The sequence below is a fragment of the Bombina bombina genome, chromosome 2 (genome assembly GCF_027579735.1).
Source record: "Bombina bombina isolate aBomBom1 chromosome 2, aBomBom1.pri, whole genome shotgun sequence".
Lineage (NCBI taxonomy): Eukaryota > Metazoa > Chordata > Amphibia > Anura > Bombinatoridae > Bombina > Bombina bombina.
The window spans coordinates 1,023,107,073-1,023,132,748 of record NC_069500.1 but is presented as its reverse complement, the minus strand read 5'-3'; the positions used below and the strand labels follow the sequence as shown (position 1 = coordinate 1,023,132,748).

The window sequence follows — 25,676 nt, the reverse complement described above, 5'->3', positions numbered from 1 at the left end:
CATAAAAAATCTAGTAAAAATGATGCCCAAGATGATTCCTCAAGTGAGGGGAGTAAGCATGGTACTGCATCATCCCCTCCTTCGTCTACACCAGTCTTGCCCATACAGGAGGCCCCTAGTACATCTAGCGCGCCAATACTCCTTACTATGCAACAATTAACGGCTGTAACGGATAATTCTATCAAAAACATTTTAGCCAATATGCCCACTTATCAGCGAAAGCGCGACTGCTCTGTTTTAGAAAATACTGAAGAGCATGAGGACGCTGATGATATTGTTTCTGAAGGGCCCCTACACCAGTCTGAGGGGGCCAGGGTGGTTTTGTCTGAGGGAGAAATTTCAGATTCAGGAAAAATTTCTCAACAAGCTGAACCTGATGTGATTACTTTTAAATTTAAGTTGGAACATCTCCGCGCTCTGCTTAAGGAGGTGTTATCCAATTTGGATGATTGTGATTATCTGGTCATTCCAGAAACACTATGTAAAATGGACAAGTTCCTAGAGGCCCCGGGGCCCCCCGAAGCTTTTCCTATACCCAAGCGGGTGGCGTACATTGTTAATAAAGAATGGGACAGGCCCGGTATACCTTTCGTACCTCCCCCCATATTTAAAAAATTGTTTCCTATAGTCGACCCCAGAAAGGACTTATGGCAGACAGTCCCCAAGGTCGAGGGGGCGGTTTCTACTCTAAACAAGCGCACCACTATACCCATAGAAGATAGTTGTGCTTTCCAAGATCCTATGGATAAAAAATTAGAAGGTTTGCTAAAAAAGATGTTTGTTCAGCAAGGTTACCTTCTACAACCAATTGCATGCATTGGTTGTAGCTTTCCAAGATCCTATGGATAAAAAATTAGAAGGTTTGCTAAAAAAGATGTTTGTTCAGCAAGGTTACCTTCTACAACCAATTGCATGCATTGTCCCTGTCACTACAGCCGCGTGTTTCTGGTTCGATGAGCTAGAAAAGGCGATTATTAGTAATTCTTCTTCTTATGAGGAGATTATGGACAGAATTCGTGCTCTTAAATTGGCTAATTCTTTCACCCTAGACGCCACCTTGCAATTGGCTAGGTTAGCGGCGAAAAATTCTGGGTTTGCTATTGTGGCGCGCAGAGCGCTTTGGTTAAAATCTTGGTCAGCGGATGCGTCTTCCAAGAACAAATTGCTTGACATTCCTTTCAAGGGGAAAACACTGTTTGGCCCTGACTTGAAAGAGATTATCTCTGATATCACTGGGGGCAAGGGCCACGCCCTTCCTCAGGATAGGTCTTTCAAGGCCAAAAATAAACCTAATTTTCGTCCCTTTCGCAGAAACGGACCAGCCCCAAGTGCTACGTCCTCTAAGCAGGAGGGTAATACTTCTCAAGCCACTCCAGCCTGGAGACCAATGCAAGGCTGGAACAAAGGAAAGCAGGCCAAGAAACCTGCCACTGCTCCCAAGACAGCATGAGATGCGGGCCCCCGATCCGGGACCGGATTTGGTGGGGGGCAGACTCTCTCTCTTCACTCAGGCTTGGGCAAGAGATGTTCTGGATCCTTGGGCGCTAGAAATAGTCTCCCAAGGTTATCTTCTGGAAGTGATTCATCCTGTTCCATTAAAAGAATGAGGGATGGGGTTCTACTCCAATCTGTTCGTAGTTCCCAAAAAAAGAGGGAACGTTCAGACCAATCTTAGATCTCAAGATCCTAAACAAGTTTCTCAAGGTTCCATCGTCCAAAATGGAAACCATTCAAACAATCCTTCCATCCAGGAAGGTCAATTCTTGACCACGGTGGATTTAAAGGATGCGTATTTACATATTCCTGTCCACAAGGAACATCATCGGTTCCTAAGGTTCGCATTCCTGGACAAGCATTACCAGTTCGTGGCGCTTCCTTTCGGATTAGCCACTGCTCCAAGGATTTTCACAAAGGTACTAGGGTCCCTTCTGGCGGTGCTAAGACCAAGGGGCATTGCTGTAGTACCTTACTTGGACGACATTCTGATTCAAGCGTCGTCCCTTCCTCAAGCAAAGGCTCACACGGACATAGTCCTGGCCTTTCTCAGATCTCACGGATGGAAAGTGAACGTGGAAAAGAGTTCTCTATCTCCGTCGACAAGAGTTCCCTTCTTGGGAACAATAATAGACTCCTTAGAAATGAGGATTTTTCTGACAGAGACCAGAAAAACAAAACTTCTAACTCTTGTCGGATACTTCATTCCGTTCCTCTTCCTTCCATAGCGCAGTGCATGGAAGTGATAGGTTTGATGGTAGCGGCAATGGACATAGTTCCTTTTGCGCGCATTCATCTAAGACCATTACAACTGTGTATGCTCAGTCAGTGGAATGGGGACTATACAGTCTTGTCTCCGAAGATACAAGTAAATCAGAGGACCAGAGACTCACTCCGTTGGTGGCTGTCCCTGGACAACCTGTCACAAGGGGTGACCTCCCGCAGACCAGAGTGGTCATTGTCACGACCGACGCCAGTCTAATGGGCTGGGGCGCGGTCTGGGGATCCCTGAAAGCTCAGGGTCTTTAATCTCGGGAAGAATCTCTTCTACCGATAAATATTCTGGAACTGAGAGCGATATTCAATGCTCTCAAGGCTTGGCCTCAGCTAGCGAGGGCCAAGTTCATACGGTTTCAATCAGACAACATGACGACTGTTGCGTACATCAACCATCAGGGGGGAACAAGGAGTTCCCTGGCGATGGAAGAAGTGACCAAAATCATTCTATGGGCGGAGACTCGCTCCTGCCACCTGTCTGCAATCCACATCCCAGGAGTGGAAAATTGGGAAGCGGATTTTCTGAGTCGTCAGACATTGCATCCGGGGGAGTGGGAACTCCATCCGGAACTCTTTGCCCAAATCACTCAACTGTGGGGCATTCCAGACATGGATCTGATGGCCTCTCGTCAGAACTTCAAGGTTCCTTGCTACGGGTCCAGATCCAGGGATCCCAAGGCGACTCTAGTAGATGCACTAGTAGCACCTTGGACCTTCAAACTAGCTTATGTATTCCCGCCGTTTCCTCTCATCCCCAGGCTGGTAGCCAGGATCAATCAGGAGAGGGCGTCGGTGATCTTGATAGCTCCTGCGTGGCCACGCAGGACTTGGTATGCGGATCTGGTGAATATGTCATCGGCTCCACCATGGAGGCTACCTTTGAGACGAGACCTTCTTGTTCAAGGTCCGTTCGAACATCCGAATCTGGTCCCACTCCAGCTGACTGCTTGGAGATTGAACGCTTGATCTTATCAAAGCGAGGGTTCTCAGATTCTGTTATTGATACTCTTGTTCAGGCCAGAAAGCCTGTAACTAGAAAAATTTACCACAAAATTTGGAAGACATATATCTGTTGGTGTGAATCTAAAGGATTCCCTTGGGACAAGGTTAAGATTCCTAAGATTCTATCCTTCCTTCGAGAAGGATTGGAAAAAGGATTATCTGCTAGTTCCTTGATGGGACAGATTTCTGCCTTGTCTGTGTTACTTCACAAAAAGCTGGCAGCTGTGCCAGATGTTTATGCCTTTGTTCAGGCTCTGGTTAGAATCAAGCCTGTTTACAAACCTTTGACTCCTCCTTGGAGTCTCAACTTAGTTCTTTCAGTTCTTCAGGGGGTTCCGTTTGAACCCTTACATTCCGTTGATATTAAGTTATTATCTTGGAAAGTTTTGTTTTTGGTTGCAATTTCTTCTGCTAGAAGAGTTTCAGAATTATCTGCTCTGCAGTGTTCTCCTCCTTATCTGGTGTTCCATGCAGATAAGGTGGTTTTACGTACCAAAAGTTGTTTCTAACAAAAACATTAACCAGGAGATAGTCGTGCCTTCTCTGTGTCCGAAACCAGTTTCGAAGAAGGAACGTTTGTTGCACAATTTGGATGTTGTTCGCGCTCTAAAATTCTATTTAGATGCTACAAAGGATTTTAGACAAACATCTTCCTTGTTTGTTGTTTATTCTGGTAAAAGGAGAGGTCAAAAAGCAACTTCTACCTCTCTCTCCTTTTGGTTTAAAAGCATCATCAGATTGGCTTACGAGACTGCCGGACGGCAGCCTCCTGAAAGGATCACAGCTCCTTCCACTAGGGCTGTGGCTTCCACATGGGCCTTCAAGAACGAGGCTTCTGTTGATCAGATATGTAGGGCAGCGACTTGGTCTTCACTGCACACTTTTACCAAATTTTACAAGTTTGATACTTTTGCTTCTTCTGAGGCTATTTTTGGGAGAAAGGTTTTGCAAGCCGTGGTGCCTTCCATTTAGGTGACCTGATTTGCTCCCTCCCTTCATCCGTGTCCTAAAGCTTTGGTATTGGTTCCCACAAGTAAGGATGACGCCGTGGACCGGACACACCTATGTTGGAGAAAACAGAATTTATGTTTACCTGATAAATTACTTTCTCCAACGGTGTGTCCGGTCCACGGCCCGCCCTGGTTTTTTAATCAGGTCTGATAATTTATTTTCTTTAACTACAGTCACCACGGTATCATATGGTTTCTCCTATGCAAATATTCCTCCTTAACGTCGGTCGAATGACTGGGGTAGGCGGAGCCTAGGAGGGATCATGTGACCAGCTTTGCTGGGCTCTTTGCCATTTCCTGTTGGGGAAGAGAATATCCCACAAGTAAGGATGACGCCGTGGACCGGACACACCGTTGGAGAAAGTAATTTATCAGGTAAACATAAATTCTGTTTTTTCCCCTGCACCTTTTAAATACCGCTGGTATTTAGAGTTCACAGATTGGCTGCGTTAGGCCCCTAACCTTACACTTATTAACCCCTAATCTGCCAACCCCGCTATCGCTGACCCCTGCATATTATTATTAACCCCTAATCTGCTGCTCCGTACACCGCCGCAACCTACGTTATCCCTATGTACCCCTAATCTGCTGCCCCTAACACCGCCGACCCCTATATTATATTTATTAACCCTTAATCTGCCCCCCACAACGTCACCGCCAGCTACCTACAATAATTAACCCCTAAACTGCCGACCGGATCTCACCGCTACTCTAATAACTGTATTAACCCCTAAAGCTAAGTCTAACCCTAACCCTAACACCCCCCTAAGTTAAATATAATTTAAATTTAACTAAATAAATTAACTCTTATTAAATAAATTATTCCTATTTAAAGCTAAATACTTACCTGTAAAATAAACCCTAATATAGCTACAATATAACGAATAATTATATTGTAGCTATTTTAGGATTTATATTTATTTTACAGGCAACTTTGTATTTATTTTAACCAGGTACAATAGCTATTAAATAGTTATTAACTATTTAATAGCTAAAATAGTTAAAATAATTACAAAATTACCTGTAAAATAAATCCTAACCTAAGTTACAATTAAACCTAACACTACACTATCAATAAATTAATTAAATAAAATACCTACAATTATCTACAAATAAACCTAACACTACACTATCAATAAATTAATTAAATACAATACCTACAAATAACTACAATTAAATAAACTAACTAAAGTACAAAAAATAAAAAAGAACTAAGTTACAAAAAATAAAAAAATATTTACAAACATTAGAAAAATATTACAGCAATTTTAAAATAATTACACCTACTCTAAGCCCCCTAATAAAATAACAAAGACCCCCAAAATAAAAAAATGCTCTACCCTATTCTAAATTAAAAAAGTTCAAAGCTCTTTTACCTTACCAGCCCTGAAAAGGGCCATTTGCGGGGCATGCCCCAAATAATTCAGCTCTTTTGCCTGTAAAAAAAAACATACAATACCCCCCCCCAACATTACAACCCACCACCCACATACCCCTAATCTAACCCAAACCCCCCTTAAATAAACCTAACACTAAGCCCCTGAAGATCTTCCTACCTTATCTTCACCATGCCAGGTTCACCAATCCGTCCTCCGAAGTCTTGATCCAAGCCTCCGAAGTCTTCATCCAAGCCCAATCGGGGGCTGGCGATCCATAATCCGGCTGAAGTCTTCTATCAAGCGGTGGCTGAAGAGGTCCAGAAGAGGCTCCAAAGTCTTCATCCTATCCGGGAAGAAGAGGAGATCCGGACCGGCAACCATCTTGATCCAAGCGGCATCTTCTATCTTCATCCGATGACGAACGGCTCCATCTTGAAGACCTCCAGCGCGGATCCATCCTCTTCTTCCGACGTCCAACTGAAGAATGAAGGTTCCTTTAAGGGACATCATCCAAGATGGCATCCCTCGAATTCCGATTGGCTGATAGGATTCAGCCAATCGGAATTAAGGTAGGAAAATTCTGATTGGCTGATGGAATCAGCCAATCAGATTCAAGTTCAATCCGATTGGCTGATTGGATCAGCCAATCAGATTGAGCTCGCATTCTATTGGCTGATCGGAACAGCCAATAGAATGCAAGCTCAATCTGATTGGCTGATCCAATCAGCCAATCGGATTGAACTTGAATCTGATTGGCTGATTCCATCAGCCAATCAGAATTTTCCTACCTTAATTCCAATTGGCTGATAGAATCCTATCAGCCAATCGGAATTTGAGGGACACCATCTTGGATGACGTCCCTTAAAGGAACCTTCATTCTTCAGTTGGACGTCGGAAGAAGAAGATGGATCCGCGCTGGAGGTCTTCAAGATGGAGCCGTTCGTCATCGGATGAAGATAGAAGATGCCGCTTGGATCAAGATGGTTGCCGGTCCGGATCTCCTCTTCTTCCCGGATAGGATGAAGACTTTGGAGCCTCTTCTGGACCTCTTCAGCCGCCGCTTGATAGAAGACTTCAGCTGGATTATTGATCGCCAGCCCCCACTTGGGCTTGGATGAAGACTTCGGAGGCTTGGATCAAGATTTTGGAGGACGGATCGGTGAACCTGGCATGGTGAAGATAAGGTAGGAAGATCTTCAGGGGCTTAGTGTTAGGTTTATTTAAGGGGGGTTTGGGTTAGATTAGGGGTTTGGGTTAGATTAGGGGTATGTGGGTGGTGGGTTGTAATGTTGAGGGGGGTATTGTATGTTTTTTTTTACAGGCAAAAGAGCTGAATTATTTGGGGCATGCCCCGTAAATGGCCCTTTTCAGGGCTGGTAAGGTAAAAGAGCTTTGAACTTTTTTAATTTAGAATAGGGTAGGGCATTTTTTTATTTTGGGGGTCTTTGTTATTTTATTAGGGGGCTTAGAGTAGGTGTAATTATTTTAAAATTGTTGTAATATTTTTCTAATGTTTGTAAATATTTTTTTATTTTTTGTAACTTAGTTCTTTTTTATTTTTTGTACTTTAGTTAGTTTATTTAATTGTAGTTATTTGTAGGTATTGTATTTAATTAATTTATTGATAGTGTAGTGTTAGGTTTATTTGTAGATAATTGTAGGTATTTTATTTAATTAATTTATTGATAGTGTAGTGTTAGGTTTAATTGTAATTTAGGTTAGGATTTATTTTACAGGTAATTTTGTAATTATTTTAACTATTTTAGCTATTAAATAGTTCTTAACTATTTAATAGCTATTGTACCTAGTTAAAATAATTACAAAGTTGCCTGTAAAATAAATATTTATCCTAAAATAGCTACAATATAATTATAATTTATATTGTAGCTATATTAGGGTTTATTTTACAGGTAAGTATTTAGCTTTAAATAGGAATATTTTATTTAATAATAGTTAATTTATTTCATTAGATTTAAATTATATTTAACTTAGGGGGTGTTAGTGTTAGGGTTAGACTTAGCTTTAGGGGTTAATACATTTATTATAGTAGCGGTGTGGTCCGGTCGGCAGATTAGGGGTTAATAATTGTAGGTAGGTGGAGGCGACGTTGGGGGCGGCAGATTAGGGGTTAATAAATATAATATAGGGGTCGGCTGTGTTAGGGGCAGCAGATTAGGGGTACATAGGTATAATGTAGGTTGCGGCGGTGTACGGAGCGGCAGATTAGGGGTTAAAAAAAATATGCAGGTGTCAGCGATAGCGGGGGCGGCAGATTAGGGGTTAATAAATATTATGTAGGTGTCGGTGGTTTTAGGGGCAGCAGATTAGGGGTACATAGGGAAAATGTAGGTGGCGGTGGTGTGCGGTCGGGAGATTAGGGGTTAAAAAATTAAATAGAGTGGCGGCGATGAGGGGGGGCCTTGGTTTAGGGGTACATAGGTAGTTTATGGGTGTTAGTGTACTTTAGAGCACAGTAGTTAAGAGCTTTATGAACCGGCGTTAGCCCAGAAAGCTCTTAACTACTGACTTTTTTCTGCGACTGGAGTTTTGTCGTTAGATTTCTAACGCTCACTTCAGCCAAGACTCTAAATACCAGCGTTAGAAAGATGCAATTGAAAAGATAGGATACGCAAATGGCGTAGGGGGATCTGCGGTATGGAAAAGTTGCGGCTGCAAAGTGAGCGTTAGACCCTTTCCTGACTGACTCTAAATACCAGTGGTAGCCCAAAACCAGCGTTAGGAGCCTCTAACGCTGGTTTTGACGGCTAACGCCAAACTCTAAATCTAGGCCTCTGTGTATACTTAATCCAGCAATTCCTCATCTGACCACTTGAGCAAATTCCTTACTCAGCTAATATTTATACTATCCTCTCTGGGGATTATATTCATAACCGTCTTATGCATTACAATCTAATTTGTTTGTGCTATTTTAAACCACTGATGTATAATAAATCAGCGCATATTTTAACCAGAGGTTTTTACAACTATAAAATCCTCTTCCAAAAAATTTGCTAACAAAACCCATATATTCATATATATGTAAGTTATATAAGTTATCTCAACAGTTGTGTTCCACAAACCACATTTAATACAAGAGTGACAAGAATGAAGAAAATTGATAATATGAGTAAATAAGAAAGTTGCTTAAAATTGCATGCTCTATCTGATTTGTGAAAGAAAAAAATGTGGGTTTCATATCCCTTTCAGGTCATGAAGACTTCCATCTCTGTAACCCATCTATGAAATTTTTTTTAATTTTCTCGTATTCTTCTGAAGATTCAGTCTTGAACAGTACAGCATATTCTGTAACAGGCCTACTTAGTGGAATATCAACTCAGTTGCAGTTGACTAATCTGTGAAGATATACCTTGTACTTTTTGCCAAATTCCAATATCACTGCTAAATATACTAAACAAAACAGTACCCAGAACTGACCCCTGAAGAACACCACCATATATCTTTAAAATTATCAAGGCAGTAAGGTTTTCTTTTTTATTATCATGAGTATTTATTGTTGGGACATACTGGGTCTGATATTCAAAACCTCGCCGCTCAGGCGAGATATTCTAAGGCGTCTTGTCAGTATGGTGAAGCCCTAAAAAATAAATAATTAGAGAAACAAATTTTATCTTGGCAAATGTTTGTTGCTATGTAGTGTTCTTTATGGGAAACAGAGACTCCTTCATTACAATACATACAAGGTCTAAAAAAATCCCAAAGATTTTATGCGATTTCTCTTTATGCCGGAGGTTTTGAATATCAGGCTCACTTAATGATCTGTAATAAGTTTCAGCCCATTCTGTTTGTTCTTTCAAGACATCTAGATACATTTGGTTATATTATTGTAGGCAATAAAAACTTTTTCAACGATTCTTAAATATTATTTGCACATGAGACTTTGTAAGATTGTTTTCTCCTTGAAGGTATATAAAAGTAAAAAAAAACAATGAAGGATATATGATTCCATTATAGACATATCATACTATGTACATTTTGCATTTTTGTTAATACCTTCTCTTTGCGTGAGTTTCTAATTTCCAAACCATTCTCCCTTTTTCTACAGGTGATACAGAGGTAATTGTTGTACATTTTGCATGGCACATTTACTTGGTAAATTACGAGAATTAGTTTCAGCTAAATTAATTATAATTGATACAGGTGGCTAGATTGATTTGTTTTTGGTGCTTCCTGAGTAATCAATGTTCTCAGTCAAACAAGAACTAGTACATAAAATGTATTAATCCTTCTGAAACAAACATATCTTGGTTCTGATATTGCTTTTATGTTTTGCAAACCTTTAATTCTGTAACCACATACTGATCGATACATCAGTTTGATTCTTCGCTGCAGCTCATGTTTGTTTAGATTTTGGTGGAGAAATTAATATATAACAAAGAAAAGAAATAATAATTTACATGTCTGGAATGTCTATTGTGGTGGTCCTATATTTGTTTCAAGTCATCGCCTCACTACACTCAATTCTACAATTATACCAGCAATGTTATAGCTGATCGTGCAACGTTACTTCCTGCTGTTGTATCTCCAGTGCACTGACTTGGAAGTGATCCATTTTCTTCAGTCAGGTAGTAGGAACTGTTTTATAAGGTTTAAATAAATAAATAGCGCTTTGTGGTTTTGTTCTCAGGGCTCAGATAAAAGGCTTTGTGTTTCCCATATGGTTGTAAGGGCAGTGAAATACTTCTGATCTGTGAGCATGTTAAGATTGATGGTTCAAATCCTTCTTCACAACATAGTACAGTCATTCTCTTTTTCCATTATCACAGTCTCTTAGGTATACTTTTATAACTGAGCTACTATGATAGGTTACAGCCTCCTCCATTTATACATTCCAGAAATAACGTTGATATAAAATGCTTGTCTAGGCTTGCTATCCTTTCATCCCTGTAAAATGTTTACAACATTATGAAAATGAAATATGCAAACGGGATTAATCAATATAATATGAAAATGAATAAGTACTGCAATTGAAATGAGAGAACATAAAAGATAGTGCATCATGTTTATATATATATATATATATATATATATATATATATATATATATATATATATTATACAGTGTATACAGTATATATAAAGTATATACATACAGTATATATAATGTACAGCTATCTTAACATGCTGTGGAATATAAGTTTTAATAATTGTAAATAAATAGTATTTGTGGGCACATTTATGTTTTCACAGACTAAACAGGCTAGAACAAATTCCAATGAAACTGGCAGTTATATTAAATCTTTCTAGGCTTTATGTTTAACTTGTTTTTATTGATTTTTTAAATAAAAGACAAGATATAGATCAATTAGACTGAATACAACATAGATCTTGATAATTTAACAATAACAAGAGAAATGGGTTGGTCAGTGCAGATGACATCACATCGCCACAATACCTGGAGTTCTAAGATATTCCAAACTTCAATATGTATCTTTTAACATTTATTTAGAACTAACTCGTAACGTTCTATATAGTCCCATCTGCCCTCCCCCTTCCATTTGTTCCTCCAAGCCAGTCATCATTGTAGGAGTCACCTAGGGTATCAGATCCCCTCTTAACCCCTAACAATAGCATTTAGATGATAAGACCAGACCGTCTTGAGAAGGCATGATATTAAGACCAAATAACTATAGGTTCTTGTATCAACAAAAAGAATAAGAGATAGGACAAGAAGATAGATGAAGATATAGATAATGAATAAGATCGAAAGATTTAGAGTGTACTTGTACCCGTTATCCTTGTTTATAAAACTAGTTAGGTATTCCGAAATTATATTGGGCAAGTACACGTAGAGTAAAGCGTAGGATAGAGAGCAAGATAAGGTAAGACAGGGTAAGTTAGATTAGGCCACCTGGGCGCCCCCCCCCCCCCCCGACCAATTTAGGTACTATGTTCTTTGTTTCTGTAAAACTAAATCTTTCTAGGCTTTAAAGAGACATGAAACCCAATTTTTTCTTTCATGGTTCAGATAGAGCATGGAATTTTAATCATTTTTCTAATTTACTTCTATTATCAGATTTTCTTCTTTCTCTTAGTATCTTTTGTTTAAAAAAGCCCAGGAGTGTGCACGTGTCTGAAGCACTATATGGCAGCAGTTTTGCCAGAATGTTATCTTTTTGCAAGAGCACTAGAGGGCAGCACTATTTCCTGTCATGTAGTGCTCCAGACACCTACCTAGGTATCTCTTCAACAAAGAATACCATGGGTATGAAGCAAATTTAATAATAGAAGTAAACTGGAAACTTGTTTTTAAATAATATGCTCTGTCTGAATAACAAAAGAAAATATTTGGGTTTCATGTCCCTTTAATGTAGCTTTGTGTCACTACTATCAGTTGTCATTAAAGTTATTTTTCTTTGCTAAATCCAAAACAGGGCTTTTTAGAAATTGATCATTTTCATCAACAGATTTTCCTGTGCTGAAAGAAAAAATAATAATATTTGTCTTAAAGAGACAATGCACTTAGACAAGTAGCTGATAACTGTGCAGGAACACCCTTTCAATGGGCTGGGTTGTCTCTCCCAATCCATACTGTGAGGTTGATTTCTGCTGCCTCCTCTTTTGTCATGTTATGAAAGCATATAACGATTTTTGGATTTATCTGTATGTTTCATGGAAATAAAATAATAAAATAAAAAAAATATGTTTCCAGTTAATTTATACTTATTTTTCTTCTCTTTTTGATCAAGTGATGGCAGTCCTTCCATGAGGCGTGTAACAATGATAAGGGAGAAGGGAAGGAGACAAGCAGTCCGGGGACCAGCATTTATGTTCAACAACAAAGGTCCAAACTTAACATCAGAAGAAGAACGTTTTCTGGATGCTGCAGAATATGGTAACATTCCTGTGGTGAGAAAGATGCTGGAGGAGTCAAAGACTTTGAATGTCAACTGTGTGGATTACATGGGTCAGAATGCCCTACAGCTGGCAGTAGGAAATGAACACTTAGAAGTGACAGAACTTTTGCTCAAGAAGGAGAACTTGGCGCGAATTGGAGATGCTCTTCTCCTTGCTATAAGCAAGGGCTATGTGAGAATAGTAGAAGCCATTCTAGGTCATTCTGCATTTGCAGCCAGCAAAAGACTAACCCTTAGTCCATGTGAGCAGGAGCTCCAAGATGATGATTTCTATTCCTATGATGAAGATGGTACCAGGTTTTCCCCAGATATCACACCCATCATTCTTGCTGCTCACTGCCAGAAATATGAAGTTGTGCACATGCTTTTAATTAAGGGAGCAAGAATAGAAAGACCTCATGATTACTTCTGCAAGTGCAATGACTGTACTGAAAAGCAAAAAATTGATTCATTCAGCCACTCAAGATCAAGGATAAATGCCTACAAAGGATTAGCAAGTCCAGCCTATCTGTCCCTGTCCAGTGAAGATCCAGTCCATACCGCGCTCGAGCTCAGCAATGAGCTGGCCAAGTTGGCCAATATCGAGAAGGAGTTCAAGGTATGACAAAGATTTTTAAAGTTAATTTTAACCTTGAAATAATAAGTTATTAAAATGGGTTATGTTGTTTGTTTGTTTTTTCAAGAAAATGGCTGAGATTCAAATGCAATATTTATTTTGTTTTGTCGATCAAACATTCTTTTTATGAGGGCTATAGATGAAAACTAGTACAAAATTAAATATTAATTTAAATAATATTTTAGATGCATATAAGTATTGCTATAATACACATACAATAGTTACTTAGTTTCCACTATTTTAATAAAGCACTGATCAATGTGAATTTGTATCCTCTATAGAAGTGGTGACAATTATTTCCTTGGATGCCCTCCTAGAATACATTGTCTTGCAACTCTAGTAGGTGAGAGGTTGAGTTAAAGGGATAGATTTATCAATGTGCTGGTTGGACATGATCCGCTGTACATCGATAAATGCAGATGTCGGCATTTATCATTGCACAAGCATTTTTAGCCGCTAGCAGGGGTGTCAATCAAATCGATCGTATCCAATCGGGCTGATTGCTGTCCGCCGCCTCAGAGGTGATGAATGAGTTAAGGAGCAGTGGTCTTACATTTCCGAGCCGAAAAGTATGGGGGTAGATAGCAGCATCCGCTGCTTTGTAAATCTACCCCTAAGTGTAGTTAGATAATAGTTTGCATTAATACTTATTTCTCAGGGTTGCCCTTTTGCTATTTTTTTCCCCATGAATATAAGCAAATGCAGATCTAACATATGTGATCCCAATTGTAAATACTAATAATGCAACAAACTGTTCTTAGCTATATATTATTATTATTATTTTTTGGGGGCTTAATGGGATCTTTTTAAAATCTTGTAGGAACTAGATACTAAACAGAATGTCATTTACATTTTTTTTTATATTTTTTTTGGAAGACCTATTTTTCAGCTGTTAATTATATAGTTTGAATCACTGATGAATGTATTATGCAAACAAGACATTTTACTTGTTAATTAAACACAGGAGTTGGTTTTATGGCTTTGCAATATCACAGCAGCTAAACTAAGCTGTTTTAAAATTTTGTGATTTGCTAAATGCTTCTGTAGAAATACTTAAAGGAACACGAAACCCAACATTTTTTCTTCCATGATTCAGACAGAGCATGCAGTTTTAAACAACTGTCCAATTTACTTATGTTATTTAACTTTCTTTGTTATCTTGGTATCCTTTATTAAAAAGTATATGTAGCTAAGCTCAGGAGCAGCAATTAACCTCTTGTAGCTATCTACTGATTGGTGGTTGTACATATACAGTATACTTCTTGTCATTGGCTTGCCTGTTGTGCTCAGCTAGTCCAGGTAGTGCATTATTGCTACTTCAACAAAGGATACCAAGAAAATGAAGCAAATTTGATAATAGAAGTAAATTGGAAAGTTATTTAAAATCATATGCTCTATTTGTGGGCTTCATGTCCCTTTAATGCATTGTATTTTACATGTATATAATATGCCTTTAAAAAGTAAGCATGTTCAATAATATCAAATAATCAAAATGATAAAAGTGAATAAAATATGTTTGTTATAAAAACAGATATCAGTCTCAGAATGCTGAAGAAGAAGGTTTCAACAATCCAAGTTATTGGGTCTTTTATTCTTATTGAAGCTTTTTTAATATTTGAATTGTATTGTATATATTGTGAATAATTATATAGATGTGGCCCACATTGCCTTTCCATCTTAAACTTGATTTTTTAAATGTAAATTGGAGAATGTTGATTTGAGCTGAAACTTTTTAGAGTATTTTTCAAGTAAATTTGAAATAAATTAGTTTGAAAAAATGCTGTTTTTAGAAAACATTCAATTGGCTTAACATTGAGAGTTTGGGAAACTGTCTCAAAATGGATATATATAACTGAAATATGGCATGATTGATTATAGCTTTTAGTTTTTGTAAGTGCTTTTTTATAGAAGCATGTTTTTATCTCTTCTTTTTTTAGATATTAAATGTTACGTTTTTGGAGCATTCTTGGGGGCCGAATTATCAAGCTCCGAATGGAGCTTAATGCCCCTGTTTCCCGTGCGAGCCTTCAGGCTCGCCAGAAACAGCAGTTATTAAACAGCGGTCTTAAGACCGCTGCTCCATAACTTGTTCTCCTGCTCTGAGGCTGCGGACATCAATCTGCCCGATCCTATAAGATCGGGCTGATTGACACCCCCTGCTAGCGAATCTGCAGGGGGCGGCATTGCATAAGCAGTTTACAAGAACTGCTTGTGCAATGATAAATGCCAACAGTGGCCCCTTGGTATAAAAGTTATGTTAATCTTGTATATGCTCAATGTAAGAGAAAAAGAGGCTTCAGCTGCCCTGTTTTTAATGTCTGTGTTCCCTTACTTGGCGTCCATTTTTAACACTTATACTGTGCTGGACAAAGGAGATGTGACATGAGATGAGTTCATCGTAGATGAGGGGACATCAGAATGTAATCCAGAGGTGATTTCTTTGTTATTTCCTGTAATTTGGCCAGAACATACTGTGACCGAGCATTGATTACCCTAAATACCAGCAAGTAGAATGGTTAGAACAAGGCTGTGTCAGCCTGCGGAAGTAGGGCTAATGTTTTTGTGGTATAAATATAGGTCTGTGTATATTATTTTTTTTAGTGATTGATGTAAATTAATTTATGAATATTAAAGCAATCTTAAAGGGACACACAACCTGTCATTATAAGACTCTTCTGTAGTCTTAACACAAATTAACATAGTAGAGTGGGAAAGATTTGTAGGAGAGTTAGGCTTGTGACGTCTGCAGTGTACCCTTCCAGTTGTTAGAATTGTACTCATGTTAGTGGTGTCATCAAGTGGTTTATTGAAAGGCATGGAAGCATCTAATTATCCTGCGGTGTGAGCCAGCAGCAGTATCATTCTAGTCCTATAGGTGTGTGCCTTCATTTTAAGGCTTTCAGGAGGTTTACTTGAGTTTTCAGAAATAAGATGAAACTTGTGGCTTCTAATGATCACATGACTGCTATCTCACTTAGATGTAAAGTAAGAACTATTATTTATCTAAGGAGAATAGTAAAATGGACATAAAATTACAAAAAATATTCTACTGTGTTAGAGCATTTTAATATTGCACTGTTGCTTGCATATAACTTTGTGTTTAAAGGGTTTCGAAAGTCAAAATAAAATTTGCATGATTCAGATAGAGCATGTAATTATAAGACACTTTTAATTTCACTTCTACAGGGAGTGCAGAATTATTAGGCAAATTAGTATTTTGACCACATCATCCTCTTTATGCATGTTGTCTTACTCCAAGCTGTATAGGCTCGAAAGCCTACTACCAATTAAGCATATTAGGTGATGTGCATCTCTGTAATGAGAAGGGGTGTGGTCTAATGACATCAACACCCTATATCAGGTGTGCATAATTATTAGGCAACTTCCTTTCCTTTGGCAAAATGGGTCAAAAGAAGGACTTGACAGGCTCAGAAAAGTCAAAAATAGTGAGATATCTTGCAGAGGGATGCAGCACTCTTAAAATTGCAATGCTTCTGAAGCGTGATCATCGAACAATCAAGCGTTTCATTCAAAATAATCAACAGGGTCGCAAGAAGCATGTGGAAAAACCAAGGCGCAAAATAACTGCCCATGAACTGAGAAAAGTCAAGCGTGCAGCTGCCAAGATGCCACTTGCCACCAGTTTGGCCATATTTCAGAGCTGCAACATCACTGGAGTGCCCAAAAGCACAAGGTGTGCAATACTCAGAGACATGGCCAAGGTAAGAAAGGCTGAAAGACGACCACCACTGAACAAGACACACAAGCTGAAACGTCAAGACTGGGCCAAGAAATATCTCAAGACTGATTTTTCTAAGGTTTTATGGACTGATGAAATGAGAGTGAGTCTTGATGGGCCAGATGGATGGGCCCGTGGCTGGATTGGTAAAGGGCAGAGAGCTCCAGTCCGACTCAGACGCCAGTAAGGTGGAGGTGGAGTACTGGTTTGGGCTGGTATCATCAAAGATGAGCTTGTGGGGCCTTTTCGGGTTGAGGATGGAGTCAAGCTCAACTCCCAGTCCTACTGCCAATTTCTGGAAGACACCTTCTTCAAGCAGTGGTACAGGAAGAAGTCTGCATCCTTCAAGAAAAACATGATTTTCATGCAGGACAATGCTCCATCACACGCGTCCAAGTACTCCACAGCGTGGCTGGCAAGAAAGGGTATAAAAGAAGAAAATCTAATGACATGGCCTCCTTGTTCACCTGATCTGAACCCCATTGAGAACCTGTGGTCCATCATCAAATGTGAGATTTACAAGGAGGGAAAACAGTACACCTCTCTGAACAGTGTCTGGGAGGCTGTGGTTGTTGCTGCACGCAATGTTGATGGTGAACAGATCAAAACACTGACAGAATCCATGGATGGCAGGCTTTTCAGTGTCCTTGCAAAGAAAGGTGGCTATATTGGTCACTGATTTGTTTTTGTTTTGTTTTTGAATGTCAGAAATGTATATTTGTGAATGTTGAGATGTTATATTGGTTTCACTGGTAAAAATAAATAATTGAAATGGGTATATATTTGTTTTTTGTTAAGTTGCCTAATAATTATGCACAGTAATAGTCACCTGCACACACAGATATTCCCCTAAAATAGCTATAACTAAAAACAAACTAAAAACTACTTCCAAAACTATTCAGCTTTTATATTAATGAGTTTTTTGGGTTCATTGAGAACATGGTTGTTGTTCAATAATAAAATTAATCCTCAAAAATACAACTTGCCTAATAATTCTGCACTCCCTGTATTTCCAAGTGTCCTTTGTTCTCTTGGTATCCGCTGTTGAAAAAGAATATGTTCATATTCTACACTACTGGGAGCTAGTTGGTGATCGGGGCTTGCACACATTTGTCTTTTGTGATTGGCTCACCAGATGTGTTCAGCTAACTCCCAGTCGCACATTGCTGCTCCTTCAGCAAAGCTTATCAAGAGAATGAAGCAAATTTGCTAACAGAAGTAAATTGGAAACTTGTTTAAAATTGTATGTTCTATTTGATTCATGAAAGACAAAAATTGGGTTTTCATGTCCCTTTAATTGCTATAAAGGGGTTAAGTCAGGTACTCCAGAGCAGCAATAAATTATTGAGAACTAGCTGAACACATAAGGTGAGCAAATGACAAGAGGTATATGTTTGTACTCACCAATCACTAGCTAGCTTGCATTGCTGCTCCTGAGCCTACCTAGGTAATTTATGTCTTTCAACAAACAATACCAAGAGAACAAAGTAATTTCAGTGAACAATTTATTAACACTATATGCTCTAACTGAACTATGGAAGTTTAATGTCCTATTAATACATGGCACGTGTGATAATAATATGTGAGCAATGAAAAACAGAGAGGGATATCCCCTATAGAAGAGCTTCTGTCCTCAGGTTTGATGTACTTAGCACAACAATAAATAGAACTATAGTTACTCTAGATGTTCAAAAGAGGCCAAGAAAAATAAAGATTCCACAAAATCTATTAATATAGGAAGTGCTATGTCAAATAATCATCAGTGTGATGAATTAATTATTCAGTGCAAATTCTTCTGAATTTGGCATAGATGAAGAAATGTTATGATGATAATTATAATGTCAACCTAATATATTATTGATTAAAAAGTTAAATAAATCTTACTTACATTAATTAAATCATAATTGCAAGTTCAGTTGAGTTTCTTTCAAAGAGATATTAAACTGTAAGATGTAAGTCTCCAAAAAATGCTCTATTATGCACAGTGAAAAAAATAACTTTGCAGTGCACCCTCATGATTTATTTGGCTTGATTTACTGTATGTTAAATCTGAAATTTGTATACTGCCCCCAAGATGCAAAGTGCATTATGAGGAATTCAGAACGCTGACCCTCCTACATGCTGCAATTATTACCTGATATGCACTGGAGCTCATTTATATTGAATAGTATCACCAGGGGGGGCAGGGGGTCACTTGTCCTTCAAGCATAATGGCTGCCCCCATCTGTAACTTTCCCCTGCTTTTCTCACCCCCATCCTCCTATGCTGCACGTGTTGTGTCCAAGCCCCACAAGACCCTGCCCATGTAATACCCGTCCTGTCAGTGAAGGGGGAGGGGGACCACACCCATAACATGTCTGGCCCCACCCCTCCCATTGTAGACCCACTACCTCAGTTAAACACCCCTATTTATTCTTTCTAGCGACGCCACTGTTTATTTCTGTTACTAATCAGCCACAGCAAAGATAAACAAGAGATCTTTCAAGGTGTGCATCCCTTTATGACCAACAAAATGACAGTTTTAAATGCTTTAAAAAATGATGCATGCAGATCCTTAGCAATGCAATGAATCATTTCTGATGCGTATATAAAAAATAATACCCCTTTAAGAGAAGTTTACAAATGAATGTCTCACATAGACCAAATTCTATTATCCTCTTATTACAAGTTAGTGATGTAGCAATCATTCCCTGGCCTTAGAGCCCTTAGATACAGTTTTCCCTATGATAAGTAAGGAAGGATTGTGCACTATTAATGTGAACAATATAAGCTCAGTGTTTAGTATACACAGTATTTTAATGCGCCCTGAAGGCTTATGGGATCATGGCACTAATCGGTAAGAAAATATATGTTTGTGTATGTAAGTATAATATATTAAATGGACAGGAAACACAATTTTTCCCATGATTTAGGTATAACATACAATTTGAAACATTTTTACAATTTACTTCTGTTATCAAATTTGCTTCATTCTCTTGATATCTTTTGCTAAAGGAGCAGCATTTCACTACTAGTAGCTAGCTGACCACATCAAGTGAGCCAATGACATGTGCAGCTACCAATCAGCAGCTAGCTCCAAGTAGTGCATTGCTGCCCCTGAGCCAATTTTTTACAAAGAATACCAAGAGGAAAAACCAACTTAGATAATAAAACTAAATTTGAAAGTTGTTTAAAATTGCATGCACTAACTGAATTATAAAAACTTAATTGTGTATGTAGTTGATACACTGGGGCCAAATTATCAAGCCTCGAATGGAGCTTGATTCCCTTGTTTCCACGCAAGCCTTCAGGCTCACTGGGAACAGTAGTTATGAAGCAGTGGTCTAAAGACCGCTGCTCCATAACTTGTCCGCCTGCTCTGAGGCTGCGGGACATTAATCCGCCCGATCCTATACGATCGGGTTGATTGACACCCCCTGCTAGCGGCCGATTGGCCACAAATCTGCAGGGGGCGGCACTGCACAAGCAGTTCACAAGAACTGCTTGTACAATGATAAAATGCCGACAACATATGCTGTCGGCATTTATCGATGTGCGACGGACATAATACGCTACATCGTATCATGTCCGCTCGCACTTTCATAAATCGGCCCCATTGTGTTTAAACGTCCAAATTTTACAAAAAATGTGTTAATAATCAAATAATATAGTCCAAGTTGTTATAAGCCCTTTAAGCCTAAGCTGTAATGACAAAGCCGTAAGAACTTGGAGAAGCTCGCGGGAGCACTTTGGGCTTAGTGAAATGAATTAAATAAAGTTGCCCCAATTGCCGCCAAAATAAAGTGTACAGTTCCTTTACATAAATAAAAAATATAAGCATTTTTATTTTGTAATAAAATACTGCATAAAGCAGTTAAAATGGGTTCAATTTAGGGGATGTGGGGTGTTTAATAAAAAAACGGCAGTGAAAGTGCCTTTACATAGAGATGAATGGGGGGCTGTTTTTACTCTAAATATATGTTTTTGCTTATATACATATATATGTATTGTTAATATGTGTATATACACATATAAACACATAAATATATATATTCCTATACATATATATTTTTATTTGGTGACCAATGCTGTGCCAATTGCCCCCTGCGATGTGCTGGGTACTTTGCCGTGTCTCACTGCATATGGAGCCTAGGGAAGCGCACTCTCATGAGCGCAAGGCTTCCAGGCAATGCGAACGTGAGGCACTTGTAATATTAGCACACATTTGCGTGCACTGGTATTACTGAATGGAGTGCGAATATCGCATTCCAAAATGTTGTGCTCCACTCGTAATCCAGGCCTAAATCTCCTTTTCTCCAGCCTTAAATTGTGACCTCTTGTCGGAAACAATTTTCTTGGAATAAAAAGATCTTCTGCCATCTCTCTATATGGGCCTTGAATATACTTAGATAAAGTAATCATTTCACCTCTCAAACGCCTTTTTTTCTAGAGAAAACAGACCCAGTTTGGCTAACCTTTCTTTGTAGCTTAATTTCTGCATTCCCTAATTATCTTTGTGGCCCTTCTAAGAACTTTTTATAAGTCTGCAATGTCTTTTTTTTAAATCGGCCCCCAGAACTGCACTCCATACTCAAGGTTAGGTCTTACCAGGGATTTATATAGTGACAGAATTATGCTTTCCACCCTTCCATCACTGCTTATTTTTACTTCCAAAATGTAGAACCTTGCATTTTCCAGTTTTAAATTTCATTTTCCATTTACTTGTCCATTTTTCTAATTTTTGTAGATCCCATTGTAAAGCAAATTCATCCTGCACTGACCTTATGACCTTACAAACTTTGAATGATCTGCAAAAATAGAGATGTTGCTATTTAATCCTTGCTCCAAGTCAATAATAAAAATATTAAAAAGAACAGGGCCCAGTACTGATCCCTGGGGGACTCGACCGATTACCTTTGTCCAATCTGAATATGATCCGTTTACTACTACTCCTTGCCCCCTGTCTCTTATCCAGTTATTTATCCACACTAACATCTTCATCTTTTCCCAGTCCTTTACTTTTGTACATTAATCTCTCATGTGGCACTGTATCAAACGCCTTTGCAAAATCCAAGTATATCACATCAACTGATAACCCCTTTATCTATATTTTCTTCCTCTTAGAATCTAATTAGATTAGTTTGACAAGATCTATTTCTCATAAAACCATGCTGATTTGAACTCATAATCTTGTTTACACAAATATACTCATCAATATAATCATTTATAATCTCTTCAAGTGTCTTCTCCACTATTGATGTCAGATTGACTAATCTATATCTTCCTGGATTAGCTCTGCTTCCCTTTTTAAAAAGTGGCACCACATCAGATTACACAAGTCCTGGGGTACTATGCCTGAGGATAATGAGTCTTGAAAATTTAAGAGTAGAGATTTGGCTATAACAATGCTAAGTTCCTGTAAAATCCTTGGGTGTATTCCATTTGGGCCTCGAGTTTTATTTACCTTTATATTATCCAGTTTTTTTTCCTGATATCTTCTAGTGATAACCCAGTTAATGGTATAGACTTGTATGTTATTTTTTTTTTGCCTTTTATGTACTTAAAAAAAACCTTTTAGGGTTTGACTTAGAATCCTTAGCAATTAATCTTTCATTTTCAAATTTTAGCTAATTTCATTGATTTTTTTCCATTCTTTGTTACATTCCTTATATATTTGGTATGTTGAGTCTGTACTGTTTTCTTTGAATAATTTAAATGCCCTACGTTTTTTCCTAATTTATCTTAACACATATTGTCTTGGATTTATTAATTTTACTTTTATAACCATGTGGTATGTGTTGATATGTATATTTATTTAACAAAGTTTTAATTGTTCTCAATTAATCCTCTGTATTGTTATTAGAGAATACTTTGTCCCAATTTATGTTATTTAATGATTTCCTTAAATCATTGAATTTAGCTTTCTTAAAATTAAAAGTCATAGTTGAGTCCTTATAACATTGCTTATGGAAAGTAATTTCAAATGTGACCATGTTATGATCACTGTTACCCAAATGTTCTTTGACTTCTATTTTTTATATTATATCTGTATTGTTTGATAGTACTAAATCCAATATAGCTTTATTACTAGTTGTCTCCTCTATTAAAGGATTTTTTTTTCGTGATTCAGACAGAGCATGCAATTTTAAGCAACTTTCTAATTTACTCCTATTATCAAATTTTCTTCATTCTCTTGGTATCTTTATTTGAAATGCAAGAATGTAAGTTTAGATGCCAACCCATTTTTGGTGAATAACCTGGGTTATTCTTGCTGATTGGTGGATACATTCATCCACCAATAAAAAAAGTGCTGTCCAGAGTCTGAACCAAAAAAAGAAGCTTAGTTGCCTTCTTTTTCAAATAAAGATAGCAAGAGAACGAAGAAAATTTGATAATAGGAGTAAATTAGAAAGTTGCTTAAAATTGCATGCTCTATCTGAATAAGGAAAGAAAAAATTTGCGCTCAGTGTCCCTTTAATGTCATGACGTTATCCCTGAGAACATTTAAAATCTATCTCCCTTTAGCTCCCTTTTTAGTTTCACCGGCCCAGTTTATGTCGGGGTAGTTTAAATCTCCTTAATTACAGCACTGGTATTATCTAGTTGGTAGAAATGCATCAAAATGCCATTTTATAATATTATTATTCATATTCCTATTGCTTACAAGTTCTGGTCCAACAAATCCAACAAATAGTATCAAGTAATTTCCCCATATCATGGCCCCAGGTCTTTAAAAAAAAAAGTTTAACTTTATTGTTGAGCGATAAGGGATACATTGAGTTAAAAAATAAATTCTTGAAATCTGATTCAAATTAATAATAAATCATGGTGCAAGTATTACTCATTAAGATTGTATTCACTTTATTAACCAGTTGGTTGTATGGACGGAAAGACGTATATGTGAAACTAGCAGTCAGCACCTAGCTCCCAGTCAGCCTACCTAAGTATGCTTTATAGCAAAGGTTACCAAGAGAACAAAGCAAATTAGACAATAGAAGTAATATCAAAGTTGTTTAAAATTGCATTCTCTGTCTGAATCATGAAAGTTTAATTTTGACTTTATTGTGCTTTTATTTCCCAAAGAAATACAATTCAGGATTATGTAGCAACATTTACATTAAAGAGACAGTCAACTCCAAAATGTTTATTATTTAAAAAAATAGATAATCCCTTTATTACCCATTCCCCAGTTTTTCACAGCCATTGTTATATTAAAACAACTATCAACAACTAGATTGTAAAGTTGCTTAACTGTCAAACCGGCGTTTGTTTGCTGTTAAAAAATAAATAGTTCTCTCATTCATGAATTATTTTTTTAACCATTACATTAATAAAGTTATTACTGTTTCAACGTTGGATTCCTATGGTCCCGTATTCCCCCACGGCTCCATGTATTTTTTTTTCCTGTGACATTTTTGTTTTCATCGTGTTGAAATCCTGGCCGTTAGGTGACAAGGACTTTATCTAACCCGCCCCCTTCATCTATAGCACATGTGCAAGTGATTTCTCGTTCTTCCAAACTAAAGCGAGCCTAGATGCTGACATAGGAAGCGAGTGGGACCGCTCTCTGTGATAATCATATCTTAGAGCAGGAAGTACAACGTAGGAGGAGTGAGGAACGGTAACACAGACTTTTTATACCATTTCTTTATTAGATTTAGAAACAACTATGGACAAAAAAAACTTAGCGACTTTGCTCATAAACTGATAGGATAGATATATATATACATATACTTTTAACCTCTGTGATTACCTTGTATCTAAGCCTCTTCGGACAGCACCCTTATCACATGACTATTTATTATCAATTGACTTGCATTTTAGTCAATTAGAGCTGTGTCCTGCACAACTCCACAGGAGAGAGCACAATGGTATCTATATGGCTGACTTGAATTAAAAGTCTCCTGTTGCAAAAAGCTATTAAAAAAGCATGTGATAAGGGGCTGTCTGTAGTGGATTAGAAACAGGTAGAAATTTAGAGGTTTAAATTTTATAAATTATATTACTATAACAATGTTGGTTGTGCAAAGCTATGGAATAGGTAGTAAAGGCATTATCTATCTTTCTAAACATTAAGAATTTTGTTGTTGACTGTCCCTTTAATACTAGTAACTGAATATTTTAAGATAATGTACATCTTAAATTTCATACTGAAAATAAGCAGGAATAAAGTATATAACCGTATAAATAATATCATATTTTATATTTTCAAAAAATATAATTTTAACAACCATCCGTTTATCCCTGCAATTTTTTTATTAGCTCAGAGAAGCAAGGACCTATGAGCCACCAAAACAAGACAAAATAAAAACTTGTGATTGCTGGCAGGTAAGAATTATTGCTGTGTCAATCACTTGACATGAAACCCCTTGTGTGAATGGTGGGAACTTCGCTGTCAAATGAAATGTCTGATGATATATGTATATCATATTTCTGATATATTTCTGTGTTATTTCTATTGTAAAATGGGACCAGGGGAGTGAAGTGTTTGTCGTTGCTATGGCAATACCCAGGCAGTTGGGCACAGGACCATTCATTTGAAAAAGGGAATAGCTTCTTTAATAAGGGATTAAATATCCCTCTATATATTGTGGGCGATAAAACAATAAAAAGAGAGGTGTAAATATAGTGGTCCTATTTAGCCAATAGCACACTAAAAGCCACTAAGGAGGCAGGTGATTGCTATTCCTTGCAATAATATTTATAGTTGCAATATCAAAATAATAATAGATAATGGTATTTGTACCTGGATAATTTAGAATAAACACACATTTAGTGCTCTTCATAAAACTGGGCTTTTTTATT

At 37.7% G+C, this 25,676-nt stretch overlaps 1 protein-coding gene across 1 annotated transcript in view; it reads left to right on the top strand.

Moving 5' to 3' along the window:
- Nucleotides 1–25,676, top strand: part of TRPC3 (transient receptor potential cation channel subfamily C member 3) — a 612,367-nt gene that overhangs the window by 100,823 nt on the left and 485,868 nt on the right. The window contains exon 3 of the mRNA XM_053703612.1: nucleotides 12,370–13,135. Coding sequence (XP_053559587.1) covers nucleotides 12,370–13,135 — 766 coding nt within the window. The remainder of the gene's footprint in view (nucleotides 1–12,369; nucleotides 13,136–25,676) is intronic.